At 44.2% G+C, this 15,850-nt stretch overlaps 1 protein-coding gene across 2 annotated transcripts in view; it reads right to left on the bottom strand.

The window, feature by feature from the left end:
* ZDHHC9 (zinc finger DHHC-type palmitoyltransferase 9) overlaps positions 1-15,361 on the bottom strand; it is a 35,634-nt gene extending 20,273 nt beyond the window's left edge. Inside the window, exons 1-4 of one of the 2 annotated variants that reach the window (XM_059386240.1) lie at positions 15,155-15,361; positions 14,738-14,806; positions 13,235-13,536; positions 2,723-2,883 (exon numbers count right to left, since the gene is read on the bottom strand). In XM_059386240.1, the coding sequence (XP_059242223.1) occupies positions 2,723-2,883; positions 13,235-13,401 (328 nt within the window). In that variant the 5' untranslated portion in view covers positions 13,402-13,536; positions 14,738-14,806; positions 15,155-15,361. The remainder of the gene's footprint in view (positions 1-2,722; positions 2,884-13,234; positions 13,537-14,737; positions 14,807-15,154) is intronic. The other variant, XM_059386241.1, reaches the window with a different exon arrangement.
* Positions 15,362-15,850: the final 489 nt, after the last annotated feature.

Below are 15,850 nucleotides of genomic sequence, written 5' to 3'. Positions count from 1 at the left end.
GCCCAGTCAGTTGAGCATCCAACCCTTGGTGTCAACTCAGGTCATGATCTCAGGGTGGTGAGACTGAACCCCGAGAGTTGGGCTCCAGTCTTACCTTGGAGTCGGCGTGAGGTTCTCTCCCTCTCCCTCTGCCCTTTCCCCCACCTCTCTCTCAAATAAAGAAAATCTTTTTTAAAAAAGAGAATATATATTATTTAATATGCATTAAAATTAATTTCTAAAACAGAAAGAAAAAAAAGAAAAGCATGTTGAAGTCTGAGCAGTAATATATGAAGTTGCTGGCATTAAAACAGCTAGGCCCACATTAAAAAGAAAAAAAAAGGAAAAAGAAAAAAATGACATGCTGAAAATCCTTCTACAGTAATTTGTATGAATCTGATTATTTCTTTAACTAAACTCTAAGTGAAGTGGAATTACTGTGTCAAAGGGTATGAATCCTTAAAGCCCATATTGCTTATTGCTAAAATGCTTCCCAGACAGATTGTATCAATTTGCACGCCCATCCATCTGCAGCATATGAGAATGCCTGTTTCCTTGCACCCTAGATGTGCAGGGTAATTCTAAAAACAGAATAATTTTTCAATTCACTTTGATTTTAAAAATATCTGCCATATGGAACTTTTTTCCTTTTTTTGCGGAGTAGGGTAGATGCTGTGAAATCAAACAATAACTGTGTGCCACAAGTCTTAAAAGGATGGGGATAGCTCTTCATTAGAAAATGATGTAAGTACCAGCATGCCACCTTAATATTCCTTTGCATGACCTTTACATGAACGCACTTGTGAGATAGAGTTCATGGTTCATCCTCCCCATGAGGCGCTATGCTGCAATGGAATCACAATGCTGTCTTCTGCCCCAACCTCCATGCACATCTGCCCCATCCCTCCAGCACAGGGATGAGTGCAAATTGACAAAAATTTGCTAACATAAACATACAAATGAACGCAAGAATGTATTCTTCTATGGAGAGAAACATGCTAAAAGGAGAGGTCACAATGTGACAGCTCAAGTGTGGGCTCCAGGCCCAGTGATCTGGCAAAACAGAACTAACCTTGCTAACACCTGCTGGGAGATGCAAAAGACAAGTCAAGGCACTGCCTTGACCTTCAGTTTCTCCATATGTGAATGGAAAGATGATGATAAAAGAATAATCACAGATGGCGAAAAGATGGCACACACAACTCTCCCTCCTCCTATCTTACTCCTAACTACCCCAGCCTTACCAGGTCTCCCCTGAACTCCAGCTGTACCAACACACCTGGCCTCTGCTTTTTCCCCACTATTCCCACTCTTACCCCATCCCTAAGTAGTTCAAGCTCAGATGTGCACAAACTATGCCCTCTTAGCTCAACTAAAACAGGCTAGAATTCTTCAAAAAGAAATTCACTGAGAAGCTAGAGGGAAATGCAGCTAAAACAAACAAAAGAAATACAAAAGCTTGGACACTTTCAAAGCACTGTAAAGGAGTATCAAATCAACTCATTGTATACTTTAAACTTACACAATGTTGTGTCAATTACATCCTGATAAAACTGGAGGAAAAAACATCAAATGGAAATGGGAGAAAATATTTCATTGATGATAGCACGCATATAAACATTAGGAATAAACTCAATATAAGAAATATAGAAACTAGAATTTAAAACTATAAAAATTTTATTCAAGGGCATAAAATTCAATCTTAAAATGAAGACATAGTATTTTCTTGGATAGGCAGATAATATTATATAAATGTAAATTCTCTCAAAAATATAAATGTAATATAATACCTATTATAACTTTAATGTTTGTGTATTTTTAATTAAAGTAATATAAAAATCAAAAACAATCACCCTAACAATCTAAAGGCTAACCATAGATTGATGGTCCGTGGGCACTGCTTTTAGTCTTATTAGTCTTATAAGTCCTGGGCCCCTTTCTTCTAATCTATCTAGGTTGGACACTAACTCAAGCTACTTGGCTACTGGACTTGCAAACAATTTAGGCAAGCACTGCTGTGGAGTCTGTGAGGCTCCCAGTCCCCATGAGTGTTGATATCCTGGCCTTCTTTCCCAGTGTGAGCTCCTAGGATAGTCCCTCCTCTAGCTCTGGGATCTTCTGGTTCAATCTGTGGAGCCACCCTGGATCCTGGCTATTGTAGCACTTTATCTTTGTCCCAAAGAGACCTACCCTGAGCTGAAAACTGCACCGTAATGAGCCTGTAACTGCTCCCTTTACCTTCCTAGAATTCTCAGTGGTTCCTGGCATCATAGCTGTCTCCTCCCACCTTGTGTATTGCCTTAAAGCAGGAGTTCTTGGTGGGGCCCACGACTGTGCTTCAAAAGATCTGTGAATCTCTGAAATTACATATTACATCCCAAATTATATGTATAATCAAACATAAAAGAATATTTTTATGAAAAGAAGGCTTATAGCTTTCATAAAAAAAAAATTAAATGAGTTCATGACCCCTCAAAGGTAAAAAAAATCCCATCCTCTTAGGAAGAGTGCAGTAAGACAAACCCTTCCTGAGACACAACCCAACACAAGAAGAATGAAGCATATGGCTTTCAAATCTTGCTAACCCTGCCTTACCAAAACCACAGGGTAGCCATGATGTCAGATTCAGGATCTTACAGGGAAAAGGCTAGATATTATTCTTAGTCTGCAACTACTATTATGATTCCACTCCTTTAGTGATTAAAGTCACCACAGCATCTTGCCAGCTGGTTAGAACACTCACCTATCTCCATTTCTATGAAAGCTGCTTCATCTGGTAGGGCCCGAGGGATCACTCCAGGGTCACTGAAGCTGGTCCTCAACAGTGTAGCCATGGAGAAAAGGAAGAGCATGGCAGCAAACACAGGGATGGCAGGAGAGAGCTGGACAGCCAGGTAGCGACATCTGAAGAAAGTGGGCGATTGAACATTTAGTTATATCCACCCTATATTGACCACAAACTGTTACCAGCATGTCGATCTGGTCTCTACAATAAAGTGAGCAGTACATGGAGGGAAGAGACCATGCTTTTTTCTTCTCTTGAACTACCCATAACTCCTAATATATGGTTCTTCACATAGTAGGAGCTCAACGCTTACTTGATGTCACCTATACCTCAGAAGACAGTCTCCAGGGAACCCCCATCACCAAGTCCAATTCCTCCTGTCAGCCTGCTGAGGACCACATTTCCTCTGTGCCTTGGGAAAGGCTCACACCTACTAGGGTCAGGGAAGCAACTGAGCCTGGACTTGTAAATACCACAGGTTGCTCTCACTCTGGGAATGTCTAGAGCTTTTCATAATCACTCATCTGGCATTAGGCCTGAGCTCAAAGAGGAGGAAGAAAAGATGAGGACCATTCATGAAGCAGGGTCCCAGCGTCAGAGGGTACCTCTGGCACGCTTCAAGGCTAGTGAAAAGCTTCAGGGCTGCTGACTGACTTTGCAACATCCATCCTCTTCTCTCCTCAATTTGCTCTGCTAGTAGGTACTTAGTGACCTCAGGCAAAGGAAAAAGAAAATTTTATCTCCTCAGCACCTCTTCCCAACATCATGTTTGCTCCCCCTCTTTCCTCATAATTCACCCAGAAAGCCACCCCTCTTCCTCTCTGGATATCCCAGATCTACTCATCTTCCAGGTCCCAGAGGTATCAATGCCATCATTGCCACCATCACAACTTACTGAGCACTCAGCATATACCAGGCACTGCACTAAGCCATTTATATGCATTATCTCATTCAATTCTCACACTAAATCTATGACATAAAGTCTATTATACCCATTGGATAGCTGGAGAATCTGGGATTTAGAGAAGTCTTGCCTCTTCTGAGAGGCCTAGCCTAAGCTGCACTAATCTCTCCCTTCTCTACCGCCGTAGTCCTCACTGCCAGAGCCTTGTATTGTTTCCTAGCTGCTTTTCACTATATTGACCTCGTCTTCCCCAGCTGCACTTTGTAAGAGGAAAAACCTTGTCTTTGTGAAGTAGGAATGTTTGGGTTTGCAATCTGGCTCTGCCAGCTCCTACTTGGGTGACTTAATTAACTTCAGTCTCCTTAGCTGTGAAATGAGGATAGTAATAGTACTACACAGGGTCACTGTGTCATCAAATGCATGAATATAAATAAAGTGCTTAGAACTGCACCTGACACATAGTAAACGTTAAGTAAATGTCAGCTCTTAGCGTTCCCGTCTTACCATCGTGGCTCTGTATCTCCCAGAGCTTAATGCAAGTATGGGAACAAAGAAGCTATCCACAAATACTTGTTGCATCCAGCTGAATTTCAAATAGGAATATGTGATGAGAGTTATCACTGACCTATTTTTATTCTTTTCCTCCTGAGGCACATTTTTTCCTTCAATACAGAGATCTTCTCTTGGAGGCAGACTACAAGTGGATAAGCAAGGGCCAGAGGGAGAGTGGAGAAAGTAAGCTAAGGAAAAAGGCTTACCTCATCGGCATGGGGATTAAGCAAGCTGCTGTCCACTCAAAGCAAACATTTAACCCCAGGTTGTACATTCGCTGTAGTTTTGGAAATCCACACGAGATCCTCCCCCTGCCTCCCTGCCACACACACGAGTGCAGGGGTGGGCGGGTGAGAACCAACATAATATTGGGCTGAGCAATTTGTCAGTAGAAGATGAACATATGTAGTGAACTTGCAAAATGATTTTGTGGCTTTTTGTTTGCTTGCCTGTTTGTTTTTAACAAAATCCTCGGTCATAGCCTGATTTTGTATGATTTACTTCCTTCCCCTAAAAGCTAAGGGTAGGAGGTAAAATTTGAAGAACTGAAGGATCTGACTACACACAGGGTAATTAAGGTTCTTACAGATCACTAGCTTGTGGATTACCTTCTTTTCCATTGTTCCACCTTCAGTAGAACAAGTAGCCAAAAAGCGAATTTGGAAACAAAAGTTACCTCTGCCTATCAGGAACCCAGAGGATACAGAAGAAACATTAAGACTCTGTTTCATGAGCAAGCCAAGTAAAATTACCACACTAACAGAAAACAGTCATCTTTCTAGTCATTGCCTATTTCTAAGATCACTCTTGAAAACAAACAAATTCTCTAGGACTTGAACTGCTCTGGGTGTATGGTCTCCAATAAACAGAAAAATCAGAGCTATCTGATTGGCCACCAAAGGGATTTTAAATCATTTTATTACAGGAAAAAGATACAGAGAAAACAGAACTCTCTTTCCTCTCTCTCTCTCTCTCTTTCTCTCTCATACATGCACACACACACACAATCAATGTTGCCCCCATGCATGAAGGACCTAAGATTAACTAAGTCTCATTCCAACACCTGCTTGTTAACCAGACAAAGGACAACTTAAATTTGAATTATGCTATGCCATCAAGGATAAAGGTCTCTGTAATCTCCACACGGACTATCTTCTGCACCTGCTAAAACCATCCACTCTGTATGTCAACAAGTACACAACAGGCCCATTGTACTGTTCTCCAGAGATGAGGCTATTGGCAGTCAGTTGTCACTAGTGAGTGGGTGTGGCTGGGAAGGCAGATGTGGGACCAGCAGGCCTTTCCACTCCAAGTAAGAGGAAACTTGGAGAGCCAGTAGCTAAAACTGCTGTTAACTACAACTTATCATGTATGTCTGTCTTTAATAGTTATGATCAAAAATACCCCCTTAGGGGGCGCCTGGGTGGCTCAGTTGGTTAAGCTTCTGCCCTTGTCTCAGGTCATGATTCTAGGGTTCTGGGACTGAGCCCCATGTCCAGCTCCCTGCTCAGCGGTGAGAAGCCTGCTTCTCCCTCTCCCCACTTCTCCTGCTCTCTTTCACTACCTCTCTATCTCAAATAATATAATATTTTTTTAAATACCCCCTTGGATTAATCCCATAATTGCACTAAGCTAGAGATCTGCCTCTGACAGGACCAGGGTATGTGAAAATCTGGTGGCAATTCCCAATATCAACCTGAAAAGTCAGGAGTCTCCTAAATCACTAATTTGTCTTACTGGAAGACTAGATCTGTCATCCATGAATATAAGCTAACTGTTTTTTTTAAATCCCCCAGTATTTTCCATTTATATCACTTCTTGGAATAATGATATCCATATACTTTTTTGAAACAGAACTCTCTTTTATCTTCAGAGTACCAAGAGGCTTTCCCCCTTCCAAAGGGTTCAGAAGTTGCTTTTCTCCCTTGTGAATTTTATAAACACAACCATGTCTCCCCTAGGTCTTCCTTTATGCCACCTGAAGAAATATCATTACTTTAAGCCACCTTCTATCAACCTCTTGATTGGCCTCGGGCTTTCATAGCCAGACTACATGACTGGACTTCCACATGTCCCATGGGCCGCATGGTGGTATTGTCTAGCAGTAACTAGCAGTGCCAGGCTGGGCTGGTGTGTCATGTCCCATCCCCCATCCCTAGCATGCTAGTTCACTGGAGGGACAATGATAATGACACAGACTTTAACTGATAGGAAAAAATTCAAAAGAGATTCATGAGTGGAGTTGGTAAGAAACCAGACAGATTCCATAGCAGGGCTCTGCCTCAGAGACTGGGAGCATGGATTGGTATTCTATACAATACTCTACCTCCAAGTCTTCCTAATAGCTCAGTGCAATCAATCAGCCAACAAGTGTTTATGGTTCTAACAAATGAAGAACAAGAGAAAATAGGAGTTAATTTTGTTGGGAAAAACATAACTAACATATGAAATAGCTGAAGAATAAGATAAGACCAATAATCAAGGGTTAGGATGGTGATTCAGACTCTAAGGACTATAAGTGGTCAGAGAAGAGCTCTTGGGAAGCTGGTGGCTTCTTAAAACTGCTCCCATAGCAGCTGTTAAGGGTGGCTTTAAGGAAAAGCTATGCTTAGAACAGAAGAAAGGGCTCAAGATTAGAGTCCCACTATGGCCCTTGTCCCACATAATAGTAATAAGCCTTTGCTATTAGTCCCCACTGATATGGACAGTTGTCTGTTCTCTTACACACTACCTACTTCGGAAGCACAGTAAACATGCAGAGTCACCTATACTGGCTCAAGGCTCTCGTGATGACACTCAAGAGTTTGCTGAGAGGGAAAAGTTTCCTTGGACACTGAAAACATAATTTAAAATCAGTCTCTAGTTTGACTGCTATGTGAAGGTCAAAGGAAAAGGCATAAGTCTGTTTTGCTCTAGTAGCAAAGGGGAAAATTAACCAAACAGGGACATTTTCAATTCTGAGGCAATGAGCCATCTTCTCACTAAGGAGGGCCAAAATCTCTAGCCAGACAAACCTGCTAAGCAGTTGTTGAACTGCAGTGATAACAGCAAATTTCATGTTTCGATTATAACAAAAATAGCAAAATTTCAAATATAATAAATAACAAATTTCAATTATAATGTACTCCTGCCCAAAACATAGAACAATTCCCTGCTGCTTATTATGCTAATCCCCGAACCCCACAGGCCAGTTATTCCGAGGCCCTCCATTAACTGGCCTCATGTAATAACCATCATAAGGTTTTTGCCTTCTCATTGCTCCGTTCCAGAAATATTCCCCCTAATTACCCTGAATTCACTGGCTTCTTGCTATTGCAAAGGCATAAGGTGCCTCCTTTGTTCTTAAACATGATACCAGCTCGGGTGTCTCTGAGGAAGAAGATTTAGGAGATCCCTTCTTTACCTCAATAAACATCTCAAGTGATATCAGCATGCTGGGGGAAATCCCTGTTCTTTGTGCTTGCTTTTCCCAAAATAGAAGATCACTATACTCAATTAAGACTCATTCTCAAAAGATGGGAGGGGGGCCTAGTGTCACAGTTGGTTAAGCATCCAACTCTCTGTTTCAGCTCAGATCATGATCTCAGGGTCCTGGGATTGAGCCCCGCATCAGGCCCTGCACTCAGCATGGAGTCTGCTTGAGATCCTCTCTCCCTCTCCCTCTGCTCCCCCTGATCATTCTCTCTCTCTCTCTCTCAAATAAAGAAATAAATCTTTAAAAAAAAAAAAAAGATGGGAAATGCATTCAGTAGAGATCAACAGTGTGAAACTTACCACCAAAAAAGGTAGTAAGGCTGAAAATATACAGATAAATTCTGAATGACAGAACTATAAAGAAAGGAAAGCATACCATTTGGAAGACATAATCCAACCCTTCTCCAGGGAACATGCTTTATCAGCAAGTTGAACTTAGCTACGTACTTTAACAGATTGATATCGGAAAGGCAACTATGACTTTCTAAAACTGCTATTTGGTTGGCCAAGTCTTAGAATCTTGGGCTAGGTAAAGCACAAGGCAGAACCTCCATAGAAAAATTTTCCAGAAAACGTTCTCTTGGTTAAAGATCATGACAAAGTCACTTTTTCATCTTCCCAATCTCATCTAAGTAACTTCAGGAACCTGGACATTGGAACTATAAGCGCAATATTCTGCCATGTCAGTTTGGCTTTGGTCTACATAGCTCTGTATTTCCTCAACCTGGTAACTTTGTTTTGTCATATTGTCTTTCCCGTCTCTCCACAGGGACACAATGCCCCTCTCATCAGGATCACCCACATAGTAATGAGGTAGGGAGCACACATTGCTTAATTTTTCTCCAAACCATTCTCATTTGGGCAGCAGGGACTATGAGTAGTCACAGAGGTGATGATCCCTCCTAACTCACAAAGTTTCCCTTCTATGCTCACACTTAAAGATGGGCCTCTCTGTTCCTGCAAGGCTACCAGAATGCTATGCCAGAGTGCTACTAGTTTTCTACAAAGACACCTTCATTTCCCAGGAGCTTGAGTGGAGGAGGCCCAAATAACCTAGATGCCACTAGGTAATACAATCCTTAGTTAGCAAGAACCTAGAATACGCTAGTTTAGCATTTGGCACTATGCACACTTTAGTAAATCTGAATGTCTTCAGGATTCCATATTCAAGGGAACAATGAAATGAAAGGTAGTGTCATACAGAGGCACTGGCTGGCTGACTGATCTTGACAATGGGACCTCTCTTCTGTGCACCTGGTTTCCTCGCCTGCAAAAGGATGGAGATAGTTTCCAAGGGCCCTTCCAGTTCTACCATTCTATGATTCTGTGAGTCAAGACTGTTATATTTTAAGTGTATCCAGAACATATTAATTCAGTAACATTTATTAACCACCTACTCTACGTAAGGTCTGGTGGAAGGCACCATGGAGGGCTACACAGATATAGGAGATAATCCCTGGCATTGAACGAGCTCAAAGTGTAATAATCATAGAATTTAGAAATCTAAGAAATGTCATATGATGATGTGTTAGATGAGCAGTATGTGCAGAAATTACTGGAAAGGTTTCAGGAAGGAAGACTCAAGAAGGGACGTGAAAGAAAGGTAGAATTTGGATAGGCTAGAAGTGGGTCAATTACGAAGCACCACTACAAAGCTTTTTTCAGTTCATATAATTCAATGACTCCTCTACACATCAAAATCACCTGCAAGGGTCAGTCCAGCAGGGTTTGATAGTGCCTTGATACAATTTCCTCTACAAAGAGCACAATGAGGCATAAGCAGTGAGCATAGAAGCAAACTGCTTATACTTCAGGGGTCAAGAGTCACTTAGTCATTCTTGCCACGAGAGAAGTCTATAGAAGACTATAGAAGACTATAGTCCCACCTATAGTCTGGTCATAAAGTTAAAAGAAACAGATAGGAAGCCAATTCCAGAAGACACTGCACTTGGTCCTTCCCCCAAGCTTTATCAGGAAATTGAATTTGACTAACACCATAATAGTCTTTGAGTAGCTGAACACCTCACAGTTGTCTGTGTCATTCCACTAGAATGTTCTGACATAACTGGCAAGCTGGTGGCCAAGCTTATGTGTTCACACAAGCTGGACAGGGTTTGGGCAGAAAACACCGAGAATGGTTCATGTGGTCAAAGCTAAAACTGGCATATTCACTCACATTTCCTAAATACCTCACCCTAAAAATAAATTAGGAAATCCTCTTTTTAAGCACTGCAAAATTTTCACTCTGCTTTTAAAGTCAATACATTTACCATAGATATAATTGTGTTTAAATATGAAATATATTTAAATACAGCTACCTACTGGAAATCCAACCTTTCCTTTTCAGTGTGTGTATCTGAATCTTCTAGACAAACTTACACAGAACTTCAGACTCTCAGAGTTGCAAGAGGCTTAGTGATAATCTAGCCCAATTTCCCATCCTAGGCAGGAATCCACTTTGAGACAGCAGCCCTGAGAGATGGCCACCCAGTGTCTTTGGAAACACTTCTAACAATATAGAGCTAACTAGCTCCTAGATGGACAACCTTCTTTCATTTTATGTATTCGACCTACTGTCTGTCCACTGAAAATTACAGGATCCTCCTTTGAGAAGTCTAAACATGTAAAGGCAAAATCAAAAACAAAATATATAAATATACACTGGTACTACTAATACTGCATGTTTTTCATCAAGGGGTGCCCACATGCCTGACCAGATTTCTCCAGCCATCTGGCCAAAGCAGAGCTGTGCCATGGGCAGCTATAAATCAACTTGCACTTGTTCCTAAGCACCTGCTACAGGCAAGACCCTATGATGAAAATGCAGGTCCAGATGTGCGGCAAGATCTATACTTCCTTAAGGCAAAAATGCAGCAGCCAGAGGATGTGGAATCTATACTCCTAGGCAATTTGAGGATGAAAATAGACAGCTCTCAGTCACTGGTGGTTCAGATGCCCTCACCTGCCTGAAGGCAGGGGACTAGATCAGCTGATATCCTGAGGTCTCCTTAAATTCTAATGCTAACAAAGGGGCCCATATTCTGCCTCCCAAATGCTATCCCCCACTGTGTGGTTGGTAGTGAATTATATATTCCAAAGAAAAGGTTGACCAGAAAGAGATTTCATGCCTCAGAGGCATGCTGGTGTCCTTTGTACAGCCTGTCATTAACTAGGCATAAGGCAGCCAGCACTCAGAGTGTTTGTGTGTCTCCACATGGGAGACACACACACAAACACACACATACAAAGAAACACACACACATGTGCACAAACAGATTCCACCACTCTCAGTTAAAAGGATTCATCACCAGTGTCCTCTCCCCTTTGGTCAGTTTTATGCTTTCCCATTCCACTCCTTTGCTCACACATTAACTTCTTTCTCCCTTCTCCCTCCCCAGCCCTACCCTCAAACATATTTACTCCATCTGGGTGGCTCAGTTGGTTAAGTGTTGGATTCCTGATTTCAGCGCAGGTCATGATCTCAGGGTTGTGGGATGGAGGCCTGCACTAGGCTCCATGCTCAGCACAGTCTGCATGTCCCTTTCCCTCTGCTCCTCCCCTGGCTTGTTCTCTCTCTCTCTCTCCAATAAATAAATAAATAAATAAATAAATAAATAAAGTCTTTTAAAACTATTTACTCTATCACACAGATTGCTGGAACTCAAGGCAGTTCACAAACAACGTTATCCTTCATATCTGAGGGCAAAGCACAAGAAATAACTTGGGGGGAAAAGTGATCTTGGTAGAAAACTCAACCTACCTTCATCAAACAGTAACTTAGCTAATTATAAGCTTCATCCCACAGGCAGTTTTGTTCAGAGGCCTCTGGAGCCTAAGTGGGACAGATTCAAATCAGATTCTGTCTGGCTCCCAGATACAGAAAGGGCCAAACGCCAATAGCCCCAAATTTCAAGTTCCCCTGGACAGCCAAACCAGAGGTTTCCTGGGCCCAGAATTACTAGCTCACTCAGGGCCTGGAAACAAATCTCATCCCTGTTTCAAATGGTTCCAACCACAAAAATTTAACTCTAAGATGGAAGGGTGTGGTGGCAGAAAGAGCTAGTGATTCAGCAGTGGGAGGACTGAAAGAGAGGGAGAATGATAGCGAGTTCGGCTTTGCACTTTCAAAAAGAAGCAAGGCAGGGAAAAAAGCAAAGATAACAACAAACAAAACAAAAACTTGGGGAGAATGGTGAGAAGGGAAACATTTTTTTTTTTAATGTTTCACATACTCCTGCCTGACCGCACATGCTCATTTGTACCACACACAAGTACACACATACACACACCCCACCATAAACCTCAGACTGGAAAGCAGCTAAGAAGCCATCACCAACCGGACTTTGCCAAATACTTCACGAAGTCAGCAGCAACAGCAGCAGCAAAAGTGCCTTTGACAAAGAGCCTCTCTGACCTTCCTTTCCTAGCCCTGTTATAAACTGCCCCCCCCCCCTCGCTGTTATTCAAGCCAGCTGCAACGAGCAGAAAGTCTGGCAAAGCAGCCTGAAAAATCACTCTTGATGCACTGGGAAAGCCTGGAGCCCTTACAGAAGAAGGGCAAAATTGAGCTCCAAGAGATCAGAGCTCATTTTAATTACCACAAAGGTTGGCCAAGGAGCCCCCTCTTCCCTCCTATGGCCATGCCCCAGCATGGGAGCTCCATTTCCAGGTCACTGTAGTATATGAACTATAGCAGGCTCGTATCAGGTGTGGCTCACAGTCTACACATACTCCTTTTGGCTCCTCAGAGCTCTCCCCATAATAATCCTAAACCAATTAGCATTTCTCCCATCCCTAGAGTATATCAGCACACCCAGTAGTCATGCCATTGTACCCTAGAATCCAACTGGCCACCTCCCTAGAGCAGCGACTGATACAGGATTCAAATAGTGGCTCTAGTATTAGCTTTACATCGAAGAAAAAATAACTTCAAGGCTAGTATCAGGCTCACACAAAATACAGAGTTGTTTATGTTGAGTGATCCTGAGAGAAACTTACATTTAATAAGCACATATGTACCACACAGGCGGCTAGTTTGTGGTACAAACTAGTTTGAGGCTGGAACTGATCTGCAGGTCCCCGATTCAGATGACTTTTCAATTTAATAGGTAGCAGAGAGCTGAGCTCTAAGGAAATAGGACCCAGAATAACAGAATAGGTCAGTTTTGTGGTATTGAGTTATGACCATGAGGGCTGCCCCAGCCCCAAAAGGGGTGGAGAAGAGGGAGTCTTTCACTAAGCACCTAAGGAGACCACTGAAAAGGAGAGGTGAATAACAAAGACAAATTCCTTTATTACCCAAGTGTGCCAGGGGTAACCCCAAATCAGTGCTATAAAATTGGAGTCAAAGGTCTTGGCCTTTTTAGGAAGCAGGTACTCTGCTATAAGCACAAAGAAATGAATTTGGTTGGCATGATCTAAGGACATAGCTTAAGAGGATAGTGCCATCCAAAGACCATCCACAAACTTCCCAGAAAGAAGGTTCTTCCTCTAGCCCCAAAGAAACCATCATCAGGTAACTCTACTCAATGGAAACTCACTCAAAGGCGAAGAAGAGTGTACATGTCCCCAGGATGAGGAAGAGGGTCAAATAGAAGATGCCCTTTTGCCGGGCCATCATGACTCGCCCATCACAGCAGAAGGTGTTCCTGCCTGGGAGTTTCTCCCACTTCCGTGTCACCTTCTTTCTCACCACCATCACAGACATGATTGGAATTCCTGGTCCAAAATGGGTTTTGTGATTACAAGAGGGAAGAAACAGAAGCTGAGCCCAGCTTTGATATCACGATGTCTGCTATTGCTGCCGCGGGGTCAAACATCATCAAAAGTCCAATTTCTAGCCCTAAGAAAAAGCACAAAAGGAAAAAAAAAATGAGACAGGAACAAGAAAATGCAGTTCAATCTTCCTTTCCCACAGGTGGAAAGACGAGCACTGCCTGAAGGGGTAGGGGTAGGGAAGTGGGAAAAGTTTATCTCCAATCCACGTTTGTCCTCTAAAAGGAAAAAAGGTTAAAGGTTTTCCAAAAAAAAAAAAAAAAAGAAGGGGGCTAACATATCTTCTTAAGTAAATCCCTATGCTTCCAATATAATACTGATGATCTGATCATCATAAAACCCTGGAACTAGAAGGGATTTTATGGGTGATAACCCCAATTACTTTGTTTTGGAAATAAGTAAAGTTAAGACCATAGAGAGGAAGTAACTTGTCCAGCGTCCCACAGCTGCAAAGCTAAGCCAAGAAAACACGTAAGCTGACTTCCAGTCCAAGGCACTTTCCATATACCACACTGTTCTATAATCATCAGTAAGAGGACTCTAAAAACAATAGTAGAGTTTCTGTCCTTAAGGAGCCATTCCCTCCCCTCCTCCACTTCACCTTCTTTCTTCAATTAGCTACTCAAATATGAATCACACCCGGGAACAAGTCACCCTCTGGCAGGGCTAGGAGGTTCTGGACATTCTGTACACATACCCAGGTTGTATTTACTCAAAACAGATTTCCCCTAATCAAACCCTCTGCAACCTCCTGAGTTCGGGAAATGAACCAATCTTGCCAGCCTAGCCTAACATTTGCGGGAATCTTAATGAAACCACATCACAGACCTATAGGCGAAAGGCTGACTTAAGCAGGAGAGGTTTTGGAATGGTTGGGGGTGGGGGTGGGTGGACATGGCAGAGTCATGAGCTAAGAAACGTCATAAAGGTGCTTGCTTTCTGGGACATTTCATAAGTGCCATTTCTACTTGGCGTCCTGAACCCCGGGGGCCCAGCCTCTCTCAACCACTGTATCCCTTCTCCTCTCAGGTGTGGTGCTGTGGCCTCTATTTACTGACACCACATGCCCCACGCTGGCAAGAATGAGGTGGAAGCCTGCAGCCCGCCTGACTGAGAGAAACAACCAACCCAAAATCACTCTGGGCTGGAGAGGGCAAAGGTCCAAACAGAGACCAGGAGATGAGCAGGGAAATGAGAAAGCAAGAAGGCTTGGCCAAGGGGAGGGAGCACCAGAGGTGCAGAGAACACTTCCTTTGTGTAAAACTAACCTGGAAAACAATCTCCTCCAGATAAACCGGCCCAGCGGGAGACGAGAGACCAGGAAAGGGAGCCGGGCCCTGGGAGAACAAAGATCAAAATCCATCGAGAGGCAGCGACCGGCCCACCAGCCGGGAACCGGAGGCCCGAGTCCGGGGCGGGCGGCAGGCGCGGCCTCGGGAGGCCAGCCCTGCCTCCGCCACGCAGCGGACCACCGCCCCAGGCAGGTTGGGACGCGCGCCACCTCCACACGCTCGTACACACTCACACACGCCCGCCACGTGTAGTCACCCGCGGCCAGGGGCTCGGCGGCAGCAGCCCGGCTGAAAAGGGCAGTTGCCTACGTCCGCGCGGCCGGGCTCAGCGGAGGGGCTGGCAGCCCACCATGCGGCCGAGCCCAGGAGACCCCAACCCCCACCCCTCGTTACCTGAACCCGGGAGACCGAACTCGGCCGGGAACTGAGGGCAGGAAGTGCACCTTCCCAGGGGACCGCGTCAGCTGCCAGAGGTGGCAGCGACTTCTCCTCCCCAGCCCGGAGGCTGCCTCCTCTTGACAAGGGGCCCCAATAGTCGGGGCCCTAAACCAGCTGTGGCAACCGCCCACCGCTGGCCGAATGGAACGCTCCTCACGTCACCAGGTCGTTCCAGTAGTTGCTCGCCTGCCATTGGCTGCTCCGCCTTGGTGCCTCCGCCCCTGCCACCCCTGCCCCGAACTACCATTGGCTACTCCAAACGCCACTCGACGCTGCCTCCGCCCCACTCCCCCACCCATCTCCCGGCTTCGTGCCCACCTGCCAAGCCACAGCGAGCCTCCCTTTGGGGTCCGGGCGCCAATGTGAGAAGCGTCCCTTTCTACTGATATAGTTACGCAGAGACGGAGGTGAGGGGTAGTGCTGAAGGGACAAGGAGGGACGGACTACCAGCCTCCCCTCACACACAGGGTGAGACGCTGAAGCAACACTGGCTCACAGATCCTGGTGTTCACCCCATACTCGGTCTGCCCTGGGCCTCTTCCGCCCTACGTGCCTGAAATCGATCGCGACTCCAGATTTTACTCTTTATCAGCGTAAAAACAAGTCCTCTCCCTCCCAAGTCCCATTCAGTAGTTAGGGATCTCACCTCTG

Source organism: Mustela nigripes, chromosome X (genome assembly GCF_022355385.1).
Source record: "Mustela nigripes isolate SB6536 chromosome X, MUSNIG.SB6536, whole genome shotgun sequence".
In the NCBI taxonomy this organism is placed as follows: domain Eukaryota; kingdom Metazoa; phylum Chordata; class Mammalia; order Carnivora; family Mustelidae; genus Mustela; species Mustela nigripes.
Note: the sequence above shows the minus strand (reverse complement) of the source record. Positions and strands in the feature narration are given on the sequence as shown.